General features: G+C 42.8%; 1 protein-coding gene across 1 annotated transcript in view; it reads right to left on the reverse strand.

Moving 5' to 3' along the window:
• Positions 1–6,592: 6,592 nt before the first annotated feature.
• Ube2d1 (ubiquitin conjugating enzyme E2 D1) overlaps positions 6,593–21,632 on the reverse strand; it is a 31,289-nt gene continuing 16,249 nt past the window's right edge. Inside the window, exons 2-7 of the mRNA XM_036167857.1 lie at positions 15,415–15,478; positions 15,295–15,326; positions 13,244–13,321; positions 11,925–12,030; positions 8,221–8,314; positions 6,593–7,528 (exon numbers count right to left, since the gene is read on the reverse strand). Of these exons, the coding sequence (XP_036023750.1) occupies positions 7,483–7,528; positions 8,221–8,314; positions 11,925–12,030; positions 13,244–13,321; positions 15,295–15,326; positions 15,415–15,478 (420 nt within the window). The 3' untranslated portion in view covers positions 6,593–7,482. The remainder of the gene's footprint in view (positions 7,529–8,220; positions 8,315–11,924; positions 12,031–13,243; positions 13,322–15,294; positions 15,327–15,414; positions 15,479–21,632) is intronic.

Genomic DNA, 21,632 nt, shown 5'->3' on the forward strand with positions numbered 1-21,632 from the left:
GTTACCTATAATTGGTTTCGGGACATACTACAACACGCCACACACCCCACACAATAAATAAATAAGATAGAGAGTTGAAGAAATAAATCCAAGATTGGCCACCAGCCTCCACATGCAGACGCGTGCACATCTGCATCTACCTGGGTGCACACACAGAGAAAATAAAAACTGATTCCAAAGTGCACGGGGAATTACAGCGGAGCGGGCCAGCCAGGGAAGAATGAAGTTGGAAGACTGATACTTCATTTAAAAAGTGACCTCAAAGCTATGGGATACAACTGAGAATCCACAAGTAAGCCTTGGTGGGTTTTCAACAGGGGGGGTGCCAAAGGATTTAAGGGGAAAGAAGTTTTTTTAAGGGTTTATTTTTTTAATTAATTTATTTTTATGTGCATTGACTTTATTTATTTATTTATTTATTTTTTGCCTGCCTGCCTGCCCGTATGTCTGTGCAAGGGTTCCAGATCACAGACAGTTGAACCGGGGCCCTCTGGAAGAGCAGCTGGTGCTCTTAACCACTGGGCCATCTCTCCCGCCCAGGGAAAGAAGTCTTAAATGAGTTGTACAGGTCTGCTATTTGGAAGCCTTGCTTGCAAGATAACTTTCCCAAATGCAGAAGCTTGTGCCTGCTACGCTAATCCTCCCAGAGTTTTAAAGTGAACGAAATAAATGTGGTTTCTGGCGAGCACCTGCTTCCTTCTTGGGAATTTGGAAGAGCACAGAGTGCCAGCATGGTTAGCTCCCAGGAACCATGGCCTTAGACATCTGAGTTGTTGGCTAAAGGGGCCCCATGGGAAAACCCAAACATCCAGGGTACTGCCAAGGCTAATCATTGCTCCCCACAAAGTGAAAACAAGGCAGATAACACCTACATAACTCATTAAACATGGAGAAGTCAAGCTGGTGTCTACCTAGAGCCTTTACCCTTAGTGACTAGTTACTGGAACGTCCTCTGCACACTACTAAAGGAGAAAGGTAAACACACCAACCCAGCTACAAAGTAAGTCTTCGATCAACAACGGTGACCTGCCTTCAGTATGCACTGGTGCAGTAGTGGTACAAAGCTGGTGGAGCAACCAACCAAGATCTGATTTAAGTTAGGGTCTTCTCCATGTGATGGAACCTATTCCCAACACTGCTCGGGTGGCCAAGAACTGGAGACTAAATAGATAGGACAGGGACCCAGGGGAAAACTAAATACTACTTTTCTGCTAAAGGGTTAGAACAATAAAATGACATTCGGCTATATTCATATATCAGTGTCTTGCTCAGCCATCAACACAGGCGTTTCTTCCTGCAGTAGATAAGAACGAAGACAGAGACCCACAGCTGGACAATGTGCAGAGTGTGAGAGACCTTGGAACACTCCGCCCTAAATGGGATTCTTCAATGCCCTTCCGTCAAGGCTCAGAGAACCCGGCAGATGAGCGGGCCGAAAGAATGTAAGAGCCGGAGTGGGTGGAAGACACCAAGGAAACTAGACACAGCAGGGATGATGCATCTATGAACTTACAGAGACTGTGGCAGCATGCACAGGCACTGCATGCATGGGTCTGCACCAGATGGGGTCCCAGTGAGAGCGGAAGTGGGCACAAGCTCCCACCCCTACCACAGACACTCTCTCTAATTGATAACTGCTCTCAAATGAACAATGAGTTTTCTGAAATGGAATCCCACTGAGTATTCAAACCACTCTTAAGGGAAGACTCTATGTCCAGCGGTTGATGGGCAAAACAAAATGAACTCAATAGCATTTTTAGAGGCTCTTTGTCTCATAATGCTTTCTCAGGGCCTTTAAAACAAACAGACAAAACAAAAAACCAAAAACTACCTTATAGGTCCTTATTAGGATTTCTGTGTTTGTGAGATTTCTGTGTGTGCAAATGTGGTGTCTCTCTGCATATATATGTTCCTTTTGCTTTTGCTTTTTTTTTTCTCTTCTGACTTTTTTTGGTCCTATTCTGGTTTGTTTTATTTTATTTTGTTATTATTTGTTAGATGCTGTGTGTATCCCAATGAGAGAGAGAGAAAGAAAGGAAGGGTGTGGATTTGAGTAGGTGGAGAGGATCTGGAAGGAGTTGGAGGAGGGGAAAATACAATCAGAATATATTATATTTTTAAAAATCTATATTCAACAATAATAATACCAATAAAAAGGAACCATGGGTTTGAATTCTGCCTTTCCAGGCAAAGGTGCACCAGGTCACTGCTGGAAGCTCTGTTGTGTGGCCCTTTCAAGGCGAACACTGACAGCCTACACAGACACATGCTTCCCATCTGTTTTTTCCCCACAACTGCCTAGCTATGGATCTGTGCATGGTCCTGGTGAGAAATCTAAGCTTTGGGGGTAGGAGATGCTAAACCCTATCAATGTTTTCCTTGGTGTCATAATAGGGGCATCCGTTTGTGCATACCTCAATGGCCTATGAAGTTAGAGAGCTTAGCTTTGGGGGGAGGGAGATTGGGGATTAAAGTTAGCTTCCTTCACAAGATAAATAGACTCCTGACCACACAGCAGCACCCCTAGCTTGAGATACTAGAATTGCTTTTCCTAATAAGTAAATTGTATGGGAAAGTGTATTGTACTTCAAAACTGTATTCAAAACAGCTTCTGAATGAGTTGAGAAAGGCTCACATACCTTTCACAACAGGAGGACCCAAGTAGGTTTTAACATAAACTTCATTGTACAGAACATCCAATACTAATACTTTTAGGTGATTTTTTTTTTCTTCCTGTTAGGTCAATTCAGCTCACAATCTAAATGCACATTCTTATATAAAAGGATTAGGGAAACAAATTTAAATGTAACAAACTATTAATAAATGATGTAACAGGTATTAAATTGTCATCAGGATATTACTGGATGAGGCTGGAGAGATGGTTCAATAGTTAAGAGTGCTTGCTGCTCTTCCAGAGTTCAGGTCCCAGCACCCATGTAGGGCAGCTCACAATGACCTATAACTCCAGCTCCAAGGGACATGATATGACACTCTCTTCTGGCCTCTTTGAGCACCTGCACTCACATACACACAGCTACACATAAACACTTAAGAGATAATAAAAACAACTCTTTGGAAGAAAATATTATTGCATTACAAATTATTTTTACAACCCAACATCAGCTCAATCCAGATTCTCAGTTATTATGATTACTGAAATTCAAGATGATTGACTAAAAGGCATACGCTTAAGCAGAGCTCACAGGGATGGTGAGATGGCTGAGTGGGTGAAGGGGCTTGCCAGCAAGCCTGATGACCTGAGTTCAATCCCTGGGACCAACACGGTGGATGGGAGAACCGACTTCAAGTTGTTCTTTGATCTGTACGCACATTCGTGTGGACAGATACATGCACACACAAATAAATGGATTTTTTTTTTTTTTTAAGGAAAAGACAAGGTCTTACATAAGCTACTCAGCAAGCTGAGTAGTTATCTACATATAGCAGTTTAACAAATGAAATCTCATGGGTTTCTACGAGCTGCCTCATTTGTAAAATGCAGTTGAAGAACGAGAAAAGGACTATGGAAGGGCCAATGGTGCTCAGCCATAGGGTACTTGCCAAGTATGCAAGAGGCCCTAGGCTCAATGCCATGGCTGGTTCTAAAATGAATGTGTAACAGGACTTCGTGACTCTACAAGAGATCAAATTTTCAAACATCATCAGCTGGACTAGAAACTGAGGCCCGTCCAAATTGACCATCAGTAAACAGTCCTAGGAAGCACTTCAAAGTCAATGTCCCTTTTCATCTGGTAAGAAAACTTGGTTTTCCAATCTTTCATCTAAAACAAAAACAACCCCCCCCCAAAAAAAAACAAACGAACAAATAAACCAGAACTAGAAGTAGACATGTACACCCACATGAAAACACTTGCCTGCAATGTTGAAGTCCTGAATTCCATCCACCCTGTATTGTGATGAAGCAAATGTAAAGGCTGGGGCTGGGGCTCAGTTGGTAGAGTGCTTGCCTGCATACACAAAGCCATGAGTTCGACCCCCAGCAACATACAAACCTGTGATCCTAGTACTTAGCAGGTAGGTGGAGGCCAGAGGATCAGAGGTTCAAGACCATCCTCTCCTACAAAGCAAGCTCTCCTGTTCTGTTGGTGATCAAGTTACGCTGGGTCTTTTGAGGCTGATAAACATGTTTGGCTTTTGCTAGTGGTAAGGTTGCAAAGAGGACATGAAGCACACCCACTGGCAATTACACTCGATTCCACAAGCAAGTGTGTGTGAGGACGGTCTTCAGGAACCACAGGCTGCTGAGACAGCTGGGGACAGGAACTGTAGGTATTTGTAAATGCCACACCTCAAAAGCTTCCTGTATGTGGCATTTACAAATACCTACAGTCCAGTTTACAGGTTCTCAACTACCAGGAAGTACCCAGGACTTCAAAAAGGGAGACCCTAGGCCCTAAGACTCCACCTTTGGAAGTCTGAAGTCCTTCATGTTTAATTTATGAAAAGCCAAGTGGGATTGTTTTACATTTACTTATTTTGGGGTTGGGGTGGCATGCTACAGTGGAGTCCAGAGGACAACTTGTGAAAGTTGGCTCTTTGTTTCTACCAGGCTTGGTGGCAAGCATCTATATTCACTGGCTATCACCCCGGCCCCTGAAAAGGCAGTTTTAAAATCGAACTCATGTTTTGTGTTAGTATTAAGCAAGAACGACAGATCCATATGGTGATCTGGTCCATACTTCCCTGGGGAGTAAGATTATTTTTGTTAGTTAAAAAAAAAAAAAAAGAAAGAAAAAGAAAAAAAAAGAAAAAAAAATTGTTTACCCCTGAGGAGTCCAGATGTAAACAAGCAAAGAGAAACCAGAATTAAAACAAGTTTCAGGCTTTAATTAGAAAAACAAAGAAGGGCTGGAGAGATGCTCAGTGGTGAAAGCACTGGCCACGCTAGCAATGGACTAGAGTTCAGGTCCCAGCATGCACATTGGGCAGCTCACAGCTGGCTATAATTCCAGTTGCTGGGGATCTGATGGCCACTCCGGCTTCCTTGGGCACCAGCATGCACATGTGCATACACACACACACACACACACACACACACACACACACACACACACAGAGAGAGAGAGAGAGAGAGAGAGAGAGAGAGAGAGAGAGAGAGAGAGAGAACTTTAAAAAGAAAACAAAAGACACTTCCAAAAGTAAATGCCATACAAATGGGAAAAATTTTTTATTTGTTTTTGAGACATGAACTCTCACACTATAGCCCTTGTTAGCCTAGAACTTGCTAGGTAGACCAAGTTGGCCTCATGCTCACAGAGATACTCCTGTCTCTGCCTCCTGAATGCTGAGATTAAAGGTATGTACCACCACAGTCAGCACAGTGATACTTTAGATACTCAAGAAACAAAATCTCTTACTTTCAAGGTATACTAAATATTATCTAAATATGAGAGCACCCAACCTCAGGAGACATGAAGTTTACATAGAATGGATAGTAACGTGTTTGGTTCATGAGATGGCTACTTCAAGACATTAATATCTCTGTTTCTCAAAGCCTGTATTTTCTTACACATCCATTTCACAATTCATTTGATTATTTTACAGTCATTCATAATGATATATTTCCCAAGAGGCTAGCCTGTGCTTCAGTAATAACAAATCAGGATAAAATAAACAATGGAGCTGAATCTTTTGCTACCAAGTAATTCTTAGTCATTCACACAGTTACTGTGCTAAATCAAGACCACTGCCACTGTCAATGATGACACTCTCAAGTGTGATGTGCCTATGAACCATTAATGAGATGTATGTTCAACCGCAAACATAGAACTTGGTTTTCTTTAAAAATCTAGAAAGATAACTTGCTCACTTAAATCAATTTTAAGCTGGCAATTTATAAAAACAGAAGTACCCTTTTTTTTAAAATGGTTGATAACATATAGTAAAGACAGAGAGATGCTTTTAAAATTGGGATGGCATTAAAAGTCTACTTTAAAGATTCTAGACTTTCAAACATCGAGTGATGTCACGGCAGTGTTACAGTCAGTCATTCTCCGGAGTCAACCTGGCAGTTCCTCAGAGCTATCAAGGCTCTTCTGTAGAGTCGGGAAGACACACCCACACTCCTTTCCGGACAGTTGTAAGTGAGTACTCCATCTTGGATGTGGATGAACCCCAGCTTCTAAATTCACGTCTACAACAAGGGACCAAAGCAGACCAGTTTACAGCGGACAACCTGGTAAAGAGGTGCTAACTAACCTTCTACGATGGTTTATATGCAATTAGTGGTTACGAGAAATGCCAAGACAGGAGGCAGATGGTCAAGGGTTAAAGGGGCTTGCCACCAAGACCAAAGTGACCTGAGTTGGATTTCAAAGAACCACAGGGTGGAGGGAGGGAACTGACTCCAAGTCATCCTCTGACCTTCACGTGCACCATGGAGCTCACCCCCACATAAATAAGTGAAAACAAATTTCTTTTAAATGCAAAAAAAAAAAAAAAAAGAAAGAAAAGAAAAAAAATTTCCACATTTTCCACATTGGAAATAGTTGTCATGCAAAATTATAGGGTTTTGATCCTGAGGAATAGATCAAGCAGTTTTGGTTTTTTTGCAGTAAGTAATCAAGACAAATAGTAGAAAAAGCATTTTATTTATATGGAAAAAGCTACAGTAAGATCTGTAAAAGGTGTCAGTAGAATATTGCCTATACAGGAAAAAAAATTCAAATGTGAAGAGCAACAACAACAAAAGAAAAGTGGCACCTTCCTACTTCGCAGTGCAATTAATTCACATTGCAATAAAGTTAAGTCACATACAATAAACCCAAACAAGTGTTTCTCCATTCTAATCGGTATACTGAGAAAGACAGCGTGAAGATCAGTTCCGGTTTAAGAAAGATGCATTCAACTCACAGAATAGCCTAAGATGGGGGAGGAGAGGGGGGCACAGTTAATTCATCATCATCAGCTGTCGGGGGGGCTTCAATACTGTTCACAGGGGGGACAAAAAGGTCATGAGTTGACCTAGAATATATTTAGTCTATACAGTAAAAAAATACAAATTATAAAGTGAGCTAACAAAGAATGAAATCTGAATTCAGATTTATAAAAGTGACGACATCTTGGACAATACGTACAGTGTTTCTCGTGTAAAAACATCTCCTTTCAGCAAAATAAAATAAAATAAAGTAAAATAAAATAAAACAAAATAAAAAAGAAATCATCTGGTTGCTTCTCAGGCGTGTCTCACAGATCTTGCTCAGAAGATGCAGGTGTCCAAGTGTCTCAGGAACCAAAATAAATGTCCTCCTTGATGAGCGCAAAATGCTAACTGCTGTCAGCATCGTTTGAAGGGTATTTTTGGAAGTTTGTTCTGTCTTGCTTCAGAAACACATTTAAAATGAGTAAAAAACCAAAGGATTCATGGAACAAAGGAGACAGCGAACAGCGCCGGATTCACTGCTAATGTTGAAAAAGACAGATTTTACAGTACTCTGGTATAAGTGAAAGTGTTTTCAAACATTACATTGCATATTTCTGAGTCCATTCTCTTGCATGCCTGTTGTATCTGTAGGCATATAAAAAGAGAGAGAGTAAAAACACACACGTTTAGCCTGCCGAAGCCTCTCTCTGTTCAGAAACCTCATGCAGACCACCATGCTTACACCTGTCACTGGGTTGAGGTAACACAGACGCATGCCAACATAAAAGCAAAAACAAATGACTTTTAAATTCCTAGATTCCTCAGCAATCTGTATGAAAATATACTTCAGCTAAAAACAAACAAACAAAACCCAAAAAAACAAAACAACAACAAAAAACCAAGACACAAAAAACCAACTTCAAATAGAAATCTGTAGATGCCAACCCTGAGGGAGGGAATATCAGGCACCAGGAGAATAAGGCAGCCACAAGAGAAGGTCACTGTGGGTGGGCAAGAGAAATAACTTCTCTTCCTAGGAGAAGATGGGGAAACAATGCCCAGTGCTTCCCAGTGGTTAAATCCTTCCATGTTTAATTTGCCAGCTAGAAATGACGAGGACATAGCACAGACAGAGAACATGTACTACTAAACACTGACCCGGAGAGAGGTTTTTGTTTTTGTTTTAAAGACAGTTAAAAAAAAAGAAGAAGAAGAAGTCGTCTATGGGGGAGGAGGGTGGGGCTTACACAGAGTTAAGTGTACTTTCACTATCACACCCAGGCAGCAAACTCTCCTGAAATGCACCCAACAGGAAGTGTACAGCAGGAAACACTTACTTTTCTTTGTCTGATTTATAGATCTGTGCAATATCAGGTACTAAGGGATCATCTGGATTAGGATCACAGAGCAGTGAGCATATGGACAACAACACTAGATTGGGAGGAAAAAAACAAAAACCGAAAACATTTCATTAGGTGAGGCCGTGGCTGCTTTATAGAACTTACCCGCCTGAAAATAACTGCACCGAATATAAAGAAAATGAAAGAGGAGAAGAACATGGAGAGGCAAGTGAGCAGCTCGGCGGCTTGCCAAGCATGCCTGAGGCCCTAGCAAGAAACAAAAATCCATCACTGTGAAAATATAAAAGCCACATGGGGGTTACATTTTATATTAACTTCAGTTGGTAGGTAAATACCATTTTTTTTTAAGTAATGAAATTTTTTTTGACATTTTTAATTCAAAGTTATCTACATTTACTTAAAACAATGTGGATTCAAAGCAGCTAATTTTTTTTTTTTTTAAGATTTATTTATTATGTATACAGTGTTCGGCCTGCATCAGAAGAGGGCACCAGACCTCATTACAGATGGTTGTGAGCCACCATGTGGTTGCTGGGAATTGAACTCAGGACCTCTGGAAGAGCAGCCGGTGCTCTTATCCTCTGAGCCATCTCTCCAGCACTCAAAGCAGCTATTAACAATCTTTCAAGTCAAGAACTTGTGTGTGTGTGTGTGTGTGTGTGTGTGTGTGTGTGTCCATGAAACGTAAGGTCTTTTTCCATTCCTTACACCTCATATTTAGTTATATTCACTTACAAACAAAATCTCTGTTTAACTGGTGTATTTTAAAAGATAAACAGAAACTGTACAGTATCTGTGGCTACACCATGTCAAAACTACTAATGCAAATAGCTAGACCTAAAAAAAAAACCTACACCAGGCAGAGAAGCACATGCCCGTACCCCAGCCCTAGAGAGGCTAAGACGGGACAACCACCAACTGGACCCCAGCCTGGACCACATAGTGAGACCTTGTCTAAAAACAAAACAAAACCTCACCTAAGTGTCTGAAACTGGAAGAGACAAAACCTTCACCCACTTCATATGTGTGTGGTACATCCAAGGAGCCTCTTGGAAGTATCTCCCACTCCCCACTCACTCTCCTCTGCTAAGTTCTTCTATAGAGCAAAATAGATTTTTTTTTTTTTTTTTTTTTTTTAGTTCTCCTGAGACAGGGTTTCTCTGTGTAGTTTTGGAGCCTGTCTTGGATCTCACTCTGTAGACCAGGCTGGCCTCGAACTCACAGAGATCCGCCTGCATCTGCCTCCCGAGTGCTGGGATTAAAGGGGTGCCCCACCACCGCCCAACCCAAAATAGACTCTTAAATGACAGGGACAAGAGACAACAAGAATGAAGGGAAAACTGTATTTATTTTCCTCATCCTGCCCCATGAGGCTCAGGCCTTGGATATTAAACCAAGAGGACAAGGTACCTTTTTCCCGCCCCCCTCGGACATCCAGACTCAACTCCCGGCAAAAGTCAACCAAGGCCTTTAAATACAGAAAAGTGAACAAATGATGTGTGAGGTCTGAGCTAGCTCCTGAACTTGAACTAGTGTGAAGCTCCCCATCTCCCTACTCCGGCTGCCAGGAAGCATCACCCCCATGTCACTATCACAAACCAAAGCAAATGTTCAATGACCAGGAGGATAGGGACAGAGGTGTCTACCCCGGGTGCTAGGCATGCACCAGGTGCACAGCAGCCGACTTTGGAAATTCTGTCACGATCCTATTCTGCATGTAATGAGACTGGAGGAAAGTTTCCAGAGGCTAACAATACTATTTTTTATAAAAAGCCACAGCATCAGCAGATAGGCACCGAGCACCTGGCAGCCTGCCATTTCTTTAAATGACAAGGACTTAGCGGCTTGTGGCAAATGAGAGCCATTTTGTGACACCATTCCAAGAGAAACTATAGTAATCTGAATAACTATAGACAGAATCTTTTCCTTTATTCACTTTATGGTAATCACTGTTGAAATTTTTTTCCCCCTGAGACAGGGTTTTTCTGTGTAACAGTTCTGGCTGTCCTGGAACTTGCTTTGTAGACCAGGCTGGCCTCCAACTCACTGAGATCTGCCTGCCTCTGCCTCCCAAGTGCTGGGATTGAAGGTGTGCGCCACCATTGCCCAGCCCACTGATGAAATTTTATGAAAGAATGCTACATGGCCATTTTAGGTCAGGAAAATGAACAGTTATAAATAATTGACCTGGAGGTCTTTGGCTTTACCTAAGACTTGAAACAATGATAGCTGTGCCCCCTGCCTCTAGTAAGACTATCCCTTTTAAGAACAAGATGAGCTGGGTGGTGATAGCACACATCTTTAATCCAAGCACTCAGGAGGCAGAGGCAGATGGATCTCTGTGAGTTCAAGGCCAGCCTGGTCTACAGAGCGAGATCCAGGACAGGTACCAAAACTACAGAGTAACCCAGTCTTGAAAAACAAACAAACAAATAAACAAACAGACAAAAAACCAAACAACAAAAGAACAAGCTATATAGGGCTGAGATACAGCTCAGTAGTGAGTACTTGCCTAGCATGCACAAGGCCCAGGTTTCTATCCTTAGCATCTAATAAAACCAGACACAGAGGCTCATGCCTGTCATCTCAGAACCCAGGACACTGAGGCAGGAGAATCGGGAGTTCAATGCCTCACGAAACCTGCCAGGAAAACACCTGACTTGAATTTATAAAAAGTGGAAACTGTGGTAGCCACTTCAGGGGCAGAAGTGTGCAGACCCGAGCCGTTTCTTCCATCTGCCAGGTTCTATTCCACTAGAGAAACAAGATGAGGGCTGCTGGCCCCGCCCTGTCCAACACTGGCCAATGAATGGAACCAAATGGGTTTCTGAGGATCCCTGCGTGCAGCTGACAGTGCAGCAAAGACCAAGGTGATGTCACCTCTGAAGGATGGGCGCCAGCAGGAGTCAGGTGTCGGTCATGGTGATGCTACAGATTCTTAAAGCAAGACACGTAGGCTATCTGCGCGGCATCGCTCTGCAGTAGGAAGCAGACCTTTCCTTTCTAACTGCTTATTTTATCAGCCCGTCCTGGAGTTGTACTTTTTATTGTCAACAGACACTTTAATGGATGGGAAGAGTCCCCAGATCTGTTTTTCTCCCTTTTAGACAACCAAACACTTTTTACTGACACAGCTCTTAACTTCTTTGGTGAAGACAGAAGGGCAGACGTCAATAGGCGTACCATAAAATTTCTAACTCTAGCAACTTTTCAAGGTTTATTTTCTAGTTTTAGTTATGTGTCTATGTGTGTGTGTGTGTGTCCATGGAGGTATGTACACATGCGCATGTGAGTGCAGTTGCCCGTGGTGGCCACAAGAGGGTGTTAGGTCCCCTGGAGCTGGAGTTACAGGTGGCTGTGAGCAGCCCAACTGGAAACCTATCTCAGGTCCTTTGCAAGAGCAGTAGGAACTTTTTGTCTTGGAGCCTTTTCCCCAGCCCTTAGTTCCAGTATTTTAAATCTCAGATTTCATTTGGATTTGCCCATCCATTCATTTCTCCCAGCTCCAGAGTTTACTAAAAGACAAAAGAGTTCCCAGAGAAAGCAAAATCAAAACAGGAATAAGCAGAGGGTTGAGGCATTATATTTTTTGGCTGATGTTTGGTTTTTGCTTCAACTCTGGTCCCTAGACATTGGACAATCCTCCCCATGCCTATTTTAAATCTGATAAATAAAATTACCTTTCGATACAGTCAAAGCTGGCGACCACTGGGACCGCAGGATGTCAAGACAAATACTCCCATTACTGTTTATATTTGGGTGGTAGATTTTTGTTGTGAAAGCAATCTACACATTAAAAGAAAAAAAAGAACAAGAGGTGTTGATCGTCACAAACTATGAACAAACAGAACCGATGCACTCAAGGGTAAAATGTGCTCAACTTTGCAACGGGAACGTCTACATGCAGCTTAGCTACTGGGGAATTTGAAGGAGACTAAGTCAGCTTAACCTCCTTTTCTCCTCCAGGTGTTGGGAAGCGTCTGGGGTGTAATGAGGATGTCTGCAATAGCTGGTGTGACTGGCTGAGCGGCACCTGGACCAATTGCTCTGGCTTTCATCACACCTCCAAAAGCTCCCCTTAACCCGCCCGCGGAAGAATTCCCAGCAGGCCACCTGGATCTATAAACAGGTCACCAAGTCTGTCGGAGCACAAGTGAGATGCGTCAGCTGATCACCTGTCCCATAAAACCCACTGAGATTCTGAATCTGACAAGAGCCACTGTCCTGTGATGTCATCCATATGATTTTCAACCAGGTGCTTTAAACGTTCTATAATTAAAGGACAATCAGACTGCAACCCACAGATCCAAGGAGGCTATGTAGTAGGGGGGGGGGGGGGCCCTAGGATGACTGTGGCTTATAATAAGTTTTGGTTTTACTCAATCACTGGGCAAGATTCAGTGAAACATTTCACTATTAGGATAAGAATTTGTACTGTATCAAGCTGATGATAAAAATAATAATAATAAAATAATAAAAAGTGCTATAATTATTTTCCTATCAGCTGATGTCCGTTCTCCGTCCTTCACACCCCCATCACTTGTTTCTTCTTTGGACTCTAAGCCTCAGAGTGTGTTTTCATCCCCTTCTGCCATTCGGTGTGTTTCCTTTGTGGTGCCCATTGTGAGGGGGCATGGTGGATGCTCCATATACGTTCACTGAATACTTCAAGAAAGAAAACAGAGTCCTCTCTGGAAAGATGACACTGGACAGAAAAGCCTGATTCTTGACTATAAGAACATACCAGACTACACACATCTCATAATAGAGGAAAAGCTCACAAGCCTAACTTGTAGCCAATGCCACCATTGGTTTAACAGGCAAAGAAAAATACTTGACTAAGAAAGGGTGTTTTATAGTTTATATTTATATTAATCTGGAGGTTGTACAAAGGAGGTTGCCTTGCTAACCTACCCACAGTCTGTGACATCATGAGACCATCTCTAGACAAACAGTGAAAACCCCTTCTATGGGACATGTCAGTCACAGAAATAAATACCTTTGGTGGTTTAAAGGGATAGTCTGTCGGAAAGTGGACAGTGAGGAAGAAGACTCCACCTTGGTATGCACTGTCAGGCTGAAATTACACAACAGGGCGCATCAGTGTCTGGCCACAACACGTACACGAGTCTGAATGATTCCCCCGGGTGTTAACAGCGTGAAAGAGATGGCCATATCTTCTCAACAATGCCGTCGAATATCAGCTTGTCAAAAACATGATCCTAGCAGCGTACATTTAGGTAATTTACCTGGACAGCAGGCTCCTTTCCAGGAAGGAAGTTTTCCAAGGCGCCCACCAAGTTTAAAGAGAAGCAGACATGAACAGCAGTATGATTTAACCAAACACATCGCTTATGGGTACCAGTGTAGACATGAGGACTGCTGTGAGGAAAGATAATCTTCTAGAGCAGTCACTAGTACTTTTTAAAGGTTATGACTAATATTTACCTTTTTTTAAATTTCCAAATTTTAAGTGCCAATGTCCACTTAAGTATGACCAAAAGGGGATAAGTTAGTAAGAGGGTTAGGTGGCACCATCACACAACTTACCCCCAAGTTTCATTTGCTAGTACTTTATAGTAGATGATAAAACTCCCAAACCCAGCTGGGTGAATTCATTATTCATGATATACAGAATTAAGCATCAACTTTACCACCTCCTAAGTGGCCATAAGAGAAATACACACACACACACACACACACACACACACACACACACACACACACACACACACGAAAGATTAAAAGGAAAAAAATAGTAGCAAAATATACCCCCAATTCTATTTTAATTCCTTCATATTTACTGGGATGCATCATGGGTAATAAAAGCAACTCTGTCCTTCTTTCCCTGCTTAAGCATTGTATTATGTAATTATTCTTACTATGTTGCTTAATTCTAGTTTAGGAAATGTAAAAAAGGTTAACAAATTACGAAGATAAGCATGGTCTGCGTGGACAGTCAAGTGGTGATATTACAGAGGGTGGTGGGTGGAGTGTGTTTATGCTCCTAAAATAAGAGAGGCGTGCAAAACAACATCACAATTGCTTACTGCCCATGATTCACCTGAGAAATACCATGGAGGCCCGGGGTCTGATGGCGAGGCACACCTCTAGATGACGAGAAGGTTCGTAGCAGATAACCAGCAACAATCAGAAGGAACTAGCTTCTTATTGAAAGCTGTTAGGTAAATATGGTGCATTTCCCCCCTAACATAACAACTTAATAGAATAATTGAGTCATTTAGGATAATTCCTCAGAGACTTTTTTTTTTGAAATTCAGCATTTTTTTTTCCAGTTTGGATATGAGGGCAAATGATTTAAAAATCCACTCCTGAGTAGATAGAGCACCCGAGGGGAAGTATGTATGGCATTCAGGAACGATATTGCTAGCGGGTTCTCATCCAGAAAGCAGACTGGAACGGAGTGTCTGATCTTTCACAATTAGCATCTTGTTCATAGAAAGATAAGCCCGTGTCAAGCCCTTGATGCTTCTCGAGTGTAGAAAGAAATATCGGTGACAAGGGAGGGGCCAGTTTAGGGCAGTGCAGCAAACTCAAAAGGTGACAGAGACTACCCACAGCAGTCCACTTCTTCAGCAGTCAAGAGCCATGATGAGGCCTACTGCGAACGGACACCTGCCAGATGTAGCTATTCCATTCCCGGGTCAGACTTATTTCAAACCTATCAGAGCTGTGGATGGGTGAGGAAGGCTCCACTTCCTTTAAAAACAGTTGACGCTGCATTAAAAAAAAAATTAATAAGGCCAACACAGACTGTCTGCACAGAGAGCATGACCTCGCTGTGTAATGGGGTTGGTACATACACAGGAAAATATCGCTGTGACCCAGCAGGTATTTGCCAGCCCTGCTTTAGAAAAAAAAAAAAAAATCACTGCAAACCCTCAATCATGTTTTTGTTTCATGAGTGATTCAGAGGATGAGAATAGTCAACCTGAGTCATAAACATCTGCTCACAGGTTAAAAGGCAAGAGTGAAGAGCGGCCACAGGGGTGGGGGTGGTGTTAGTCCACACGTGTGAGTTGTACTTACGGGCCCCATGATGGTTGCTTGCCAGTGGAACACTGAAACACAGAGGGATGGTAGTCACTTATAGCTGCTCAAAAGCCATCCTTTCGATGGTAGCACAACCTAGCAATAGAGTGAACTTACAGTCATCTCCCACAGGTCCCGCTGAGCAGTGAGCAGGTGGATCACGCTGTAAATCACTTAATTCCTGAAGGAAAGCAGAAAATACCTGCAGTTAATCCTTCCCTTTCCAAGGAAACAAGGCACTAAGAACCCAGAAAGACGCAGACTAGTGACGTCTCTTTAAATGATTTCAAGTTGATTCTGTTCACAATGGACTTTGCCACTGAGATCCTTTATGAGATAGCTCCAGCCTCTGAAAAGACGAAGAAGAATAAAACGGTGTGTTCCTTTAAGATTCCCAACACAAAAGCACTTTATTAGCATCTCCTTATGCAAGATCATATACGTCATTGCTACGCAGATGATACTAGCAAAGCAGGTCCTGGCTGGCACTGCCACTCATGCCATGAGCTCCCCAGGTTTCATTTCCAGGCCCCTAAAAACAAGGTCCGACTTCCAGGAAGTGACAATCTCATGAGGGGGGAGTGAGGGCTTGGGAAAATAGGTACTTAAGGAATGACTTGAAGGATCCAATGACCTGTCCATAAAGTACTTGCTGCACAAGTATTGGGACTTGAGTTCAGTCCCCAGCATGCATGTAAAAAGTCAAGTGCAATGATGCACATCCATAGTCCCAGCACTGGAGAGAGACCGGAGGATCCTTGGGTTTATTGGTCAGCCAGCCTGGCTGAACTGGTAAGTTCCAAGTTCAGTGAGAGACTCTGCCTCAAGAATAACATGGGGCTGGTGGCGGTGGTGGTGCACACCTTTAATTCTAGTACTCGGGAGGCAGAGCCAGGCATATCTCTGTGAGTTCAAGGCCAGCCTTGTCTACAGAGGGAGATCCAGGACAGACACCAAAACTACACAGAGAAACCCTGTCTCGAAAAACAAAACAAAACAAAACAAAACAAAAAAGTAACATGGAAAGGAATTGAGGGAGACACGTGACACCAATCAATATCTGGCCTCCAAATGCCTACACAGGCATGTGTATTCGAACTCGCGCACATACACAACATATGTACAGAGTAGGAAGGAAGCCAGGCCATGTTCTGAAACCTACAGTATTGATTTATGGGCCCTTCTCTATCCTTAGGGTTTTGAAGGAAAGAAAGGTCAATGGCAAACAAAGCTTTCAGGTTGGCCAGCCCTGACCCAGAATCCCAAACGTAAGTGGCTCTACCGCTTTGAAGAAGACACTTAACCTCCTTAGCCTTGGTTGGGAAAGAACTGAACTTTCCCAAATGAGAAAGGTAGGAAGGACTTCAGTATTAAACGCCGGGAGCCCACTGGAGAGATGGCTCGGTAGCTGAGGGCAGGCATTACTTTTGCAGAGGACTTGAGTTCACTTACCGGCACTCACAGAACAGCCTACAACACCTGTAACTCCAGCTCCAGGGGACCCAATGCCCTCTTCTGGCCTCCACAGGCGCCCGCACTTATGTGTGCATGTGTACATGCACGCTTGTAACCAAAGATGAATCTTACAGATGAAAAACAATATCAAAGACCATACAGACTGGGGATATAGCTTGGGGGCAGCAGCATGTGAAAGCCCTGGGCGCCATCCTTACCCTTACACAAAGAAAAGATCATCTCTGAAGAACCCACTTTAGTTTGGAAGATCAAAGACGGTCTATTCCTGAGGAAGTCGGTGAAGCTGAACCATAAGGGATGAACGGGAGCTGGCACTGAGTGGGTAGAATGATACAAGGTGAGCCTGGCAAGGCATGTGGAAGCCAGACAGGAAACTGAACCCCCCACCCCCCACATACACACACAGGACACAGTGTTATACAAAGTGCACAGAGATGGGTTTTAAGAAGTAGTGGACTCGGGCTGGAGAGGTGGCTCAGTGGTTAAGAGCACTGGCTGCTCTTTCCGAGGTCCTGAGTTCAATTCCCAGCACCCACATGGCAGCTCACAACTGCCTGTAACTCCAGTTTTTCAGGTGCCTACACTTGAGAAATACTAAAACCTGAAAGATGGCAGCTCATGACGGTGGCAAAGCAGTCACACCATCAATTTGGTGTCTCATAAAGACAAGGACAGGACGTGACCTGATGCATGGCCAGGAGCCCAGTGCAAGCCCAGAGGCTTTCTTTCAAGCCCAGGTCCCTTCAGGGCTTCTTGCTATCTTCATTTCTGTTCTGTTTTTTTTCTTTTTCCCTTATAAACAAGAAAGAACTAACTCAGTCAGCTCCTCTGTTGCTTCACATACAGTGAGAGAGACTCCAGTCTTTGCCTCCACGCCCCCCAACTCCCCAGCTCCACCCCCACCCCCATATTTAAAAACAAGGCCTTGACATTTCAGCCTGGGCACCGCCGCCCCTCACCTGGCGACCATGGGAAACAACTTTTGCTTTTCCAGGTGTCTTTAAAATACAGTGTGGCATTACTGGTTCATCTACAGTTTCCATGGCAACCATGGGACATGCTACAGGTCAAACGTGCAGCAGGGTCTCCCCAGCCCATAGCAAACACCCCAATAAATGTTGAGACAATATGGAAGTAGTACCTGCCAGTTCTCTGGTAGCAAAAGATGACAGTTTAAATAGCGTGAGTGGGTGGGAGAGGAGCTGTTCCCGGTTATAACCCCATTACAGAGGACTGCCTTCTGATCGTGTTTTCTAATTTGTGTTTTGGGAAATGCCTTAAAAATTACTTCTGGAGTCTTCTAAACAACACGAATGTATCCAAACCTTCTCCTCCTCCTACTCCTTCTTCTTTTTTAAGATAAGGTCTCACTATGTAACCCTGCCTACACTGGAACTCATTATGAAGCCTAGACTGGCTTTGAACTCACAGAGATAAGCCTGCTTCTGCCTCATAAATGCTAGGATTAAAAGCATGAGCCAACATGCTCAGCTCTAAACATTAATGTAAATAGTACTTGTTTGCATTCACTTTAACTAGTTAATGAGAAAAATGCAGTCTCCAACTATGGCTTAAAAACTATTCATGATCTGTATGTACACACTTGCATCATGATAATGTGCATACAAATAAATCAGACATGGACACAAATGCTCACTAATTAATTTTGTTTATTAACAGGACGAGCCAAAACCATATTTTAGCTGCAACAGCCTTGAACCATATTCAAATCTCAAATGTCAAGCTGTTCTTCAAATCTCTTTAAGGTACCTTTAAAACGATATTTTCTCATTATTATTATTATTTTTTTAATTCCACTCCCTCTTTAGAGGAGGGTGGGTGATGGAGGAGAGGAATAAAGAAACAAACCTAACAAGCAAACTCTGCAAAGGGCAGGTTCCTAAAGTGACTATGGAAAGCTCACCCACTATAAGCCAGAGAGCCCACAGAACACTAAACAGCCTTAACTCCACCCTGCTAGGCTGTCAGGGAATATGGAAGCACAGCCTCAGTTCAGGCAGAATGACCAACGGACAGGAAGGCTGCAGGACATACATTCCTCCCTCAGCTGCAAAAATGCAGATCTTAAATGCAAAACAGAGAAACGAGGAGACTCGGGGAATTCTGAGATGAACTAATGAAGTGAAAAAATAAAGCTAGGAATATACAGCTGACTTGTCAGAGTCAGCTCAGCAGTCAAGGTAGTTTTGAGGGGACACAAGAGGTCAAGGGTCACTCAGCCATCCGCTCTTTCCAAACTCCCTTACAATCTGAGTGGTACTTTCTCTGCTTTAACTGACATTATTACATACCTACTTCTATCATATCATATATTCGATAGTAAAAATAATTTAGTGAAATAAATGAAGTTCAATCACCTAAATTACTTGACTACTCAATCACTGTACACTAATCATTTAGCACCAATCAGACGGTTCCATTATAATAATCTGAACCTCCTTTACCTTTTGCGGCTCGCTCTCTCTCTTTTAAATTAAGGCCCTTTTTATTTTATGTATATGAGTGCTCTATTGACTTTGTGCCAGAAGAGGCATCAGAACTCACTATACATGGTTGTGAGTCACCATGTAGTTGCTAGGAATTGAACTCAGGACCTCTGGAAAAGCAGCCAGTGCTCTTAACCTCTGAGCCATTTCTCCAGCCCCTGCGGCTCTCTCAAGTGCAGCAATGACATTACTGTGTTATATTTGTATACTAAGAGCTGATTTTCATCTAAACTTTTCATCAAATTCACTTCCCTTGCATTTATCAACTGGGGCATACTTTTATATTAATATGAAAAATAAAATACGGACTTCAATAGTACAGTAAAACACTTCACACTCACTTGTTTCTTTTCAATCTACTTGCATATCCTGCAATGCTGGACACTGAGTGATCAGTGTTAATTTTATTGTCTCATCCATGTGTTTTTGGTATTTTTACTTTTACAATTATTTTAGTAGGTCAATCGAAAATATCTAATTTTGACATACGAACTTTGCATCTGCTCTAAAATTAATTGTCACAGATACCCTAACAGTGTGATTAAAGATTTATGTTTGGAGTGTTAAAAAATATAACATAAAAATAATTTATTGATGCTAGGGCCAGCAAGGTACAGGCACATGAAGCCACACGCCTGATGATCCAAGTTTGATCCTGAGGAACCACATGGTAGAAGGAAAGAATTGAGTCACGCAAGCTGTCCCCTGACCTCCAGATTTAGCATGTGTGTACAGCACACACACCCCCATCACAGCCAGAATAATAAGGATGAACTAGATAATTCTAAAACAATAATGATAACACACTAGGGTTAAGCTGTCTCTCCACTTGTTCTAATCTTCTGTTCTCGAAGAGTTGATGCTATAATTATACAATTTGCTCAAGAATACAGGGTTCTCAAAGGAGCCAACCACACTGTAAATTCTACCTTGAATCTCAGACACACCACAGGTAGTCTTCTCGTGTTTTATGGAACCCTCAGGCTTTAGGCAGACCCCTTCATAGCCATGTTGAACCAAAAGAGCTGGAAGTACTTCAGACCATTCTTTTTAGACTCATGATGGCATCTACACGGGCACATAAGAGCAAAGCTGTGACTCAAAGTAGGCCAACAAAATGCGCAAGGGATGAAACACCCGCCAGACCATGACCCAAACAAAACCATTGTTAGCAGATTAGAATACTCCCATTCACAGCTCAACTGGGAGTGAGCAGGCGGCTCTGTGTGGGAGGGGTGTGTGTTGAAAGACAACTTTGGGGAGGGCAATTTGGTAATGACTATGACAGTGGAAAATGCATTTGGTCCTTGGCTCAGTCACTTATCTCATACAAGTCACCATGCAGGCAGGCGCGCGCACACACACACACACACACACACACACACACACACACACACACAGAGGATGTTTGGCATAGCATCTTGTCTAAGTATAAAACACCGACTGTAACCCATTGGTCCACCAGTAAAGAAAGGGATGGCTTACAAACCACACACTATGAAATCCTGACAGCCATTGAAAAGAACAACATGGATCCCACAAGCTGACAATGAAGGATGCATTTAAAGAGAGTACACTATCAGTCTCGGCTGTTACAGTCTCCAGATTTATATACTACACACACACATAAAACAAATGATTGAAAACACACACATGGAGCTACGGGCAATGTATTTCCCTAAAATATCCTTGCTACTTCTACTGTGTCATCTTTCTGTTTGAGAGAGACAGAGAGAGTGTGTCACTACATGGCCCGTGCTGGCCCGGAACTTACGGAGCCCCAGTTGGCCATGAACATAAATCCTCCTGCCTCAGTCAGGTTTTTGTACAATCTAAAAGAGGTGGAATGGCACTGTTTTTCTTTCTTTGTTTTAAACCTCTCCATATATTTCAAGCATTTTCTCTTTCCATGAACCACTTCTGGTAAGACCAGGAAAGACTGAGTGACTGTCATGGACTTCAAGGTGGATACACGAAAGACTGGGCAAGCCAATGCAGTGAGAGCCTAGCTGAGTCCTGGCGCAAGGGAAGGACCGAGTGGGAGAACCAGGGTGCTGAGTGTTCTGTGTAAGCCATTTTCCTCAGGCTAGCAACTATACCATGGTAACATAAGCTGTGGACATCAGGGGGACAATATGCATCCACTTTCTAGATCATGCTGAAATCTTTCTGGAATATTACAATTATTTCCTACTAATTAATGAATGTTGTGGGTGTTGAACCCACCTCTGGTTGTAACCTGGGCAACCACTGAGTTAAGCTCTCAAAGGTCATTATTTTTGAAGATTTAGTGTGTGTGTGGGGGGGGGTTGGGGGTGTGTGTGTGTGTGCACTTGTGTGCACACGAGCCTG

Source organism: Onychomys torridus, chromosome 18, assembly GCF_903995425.1.
Source record: "Onychomys torridus chromosome 18, mOncTor1.1, whole genome shotgun sequence".
Classification (NCBI taxonomy): Eukaryota; Metazoa; Chordata; class Mammalia; order Rodentia; family Cricetidae; genus Onychomys; species Onychomys torridus.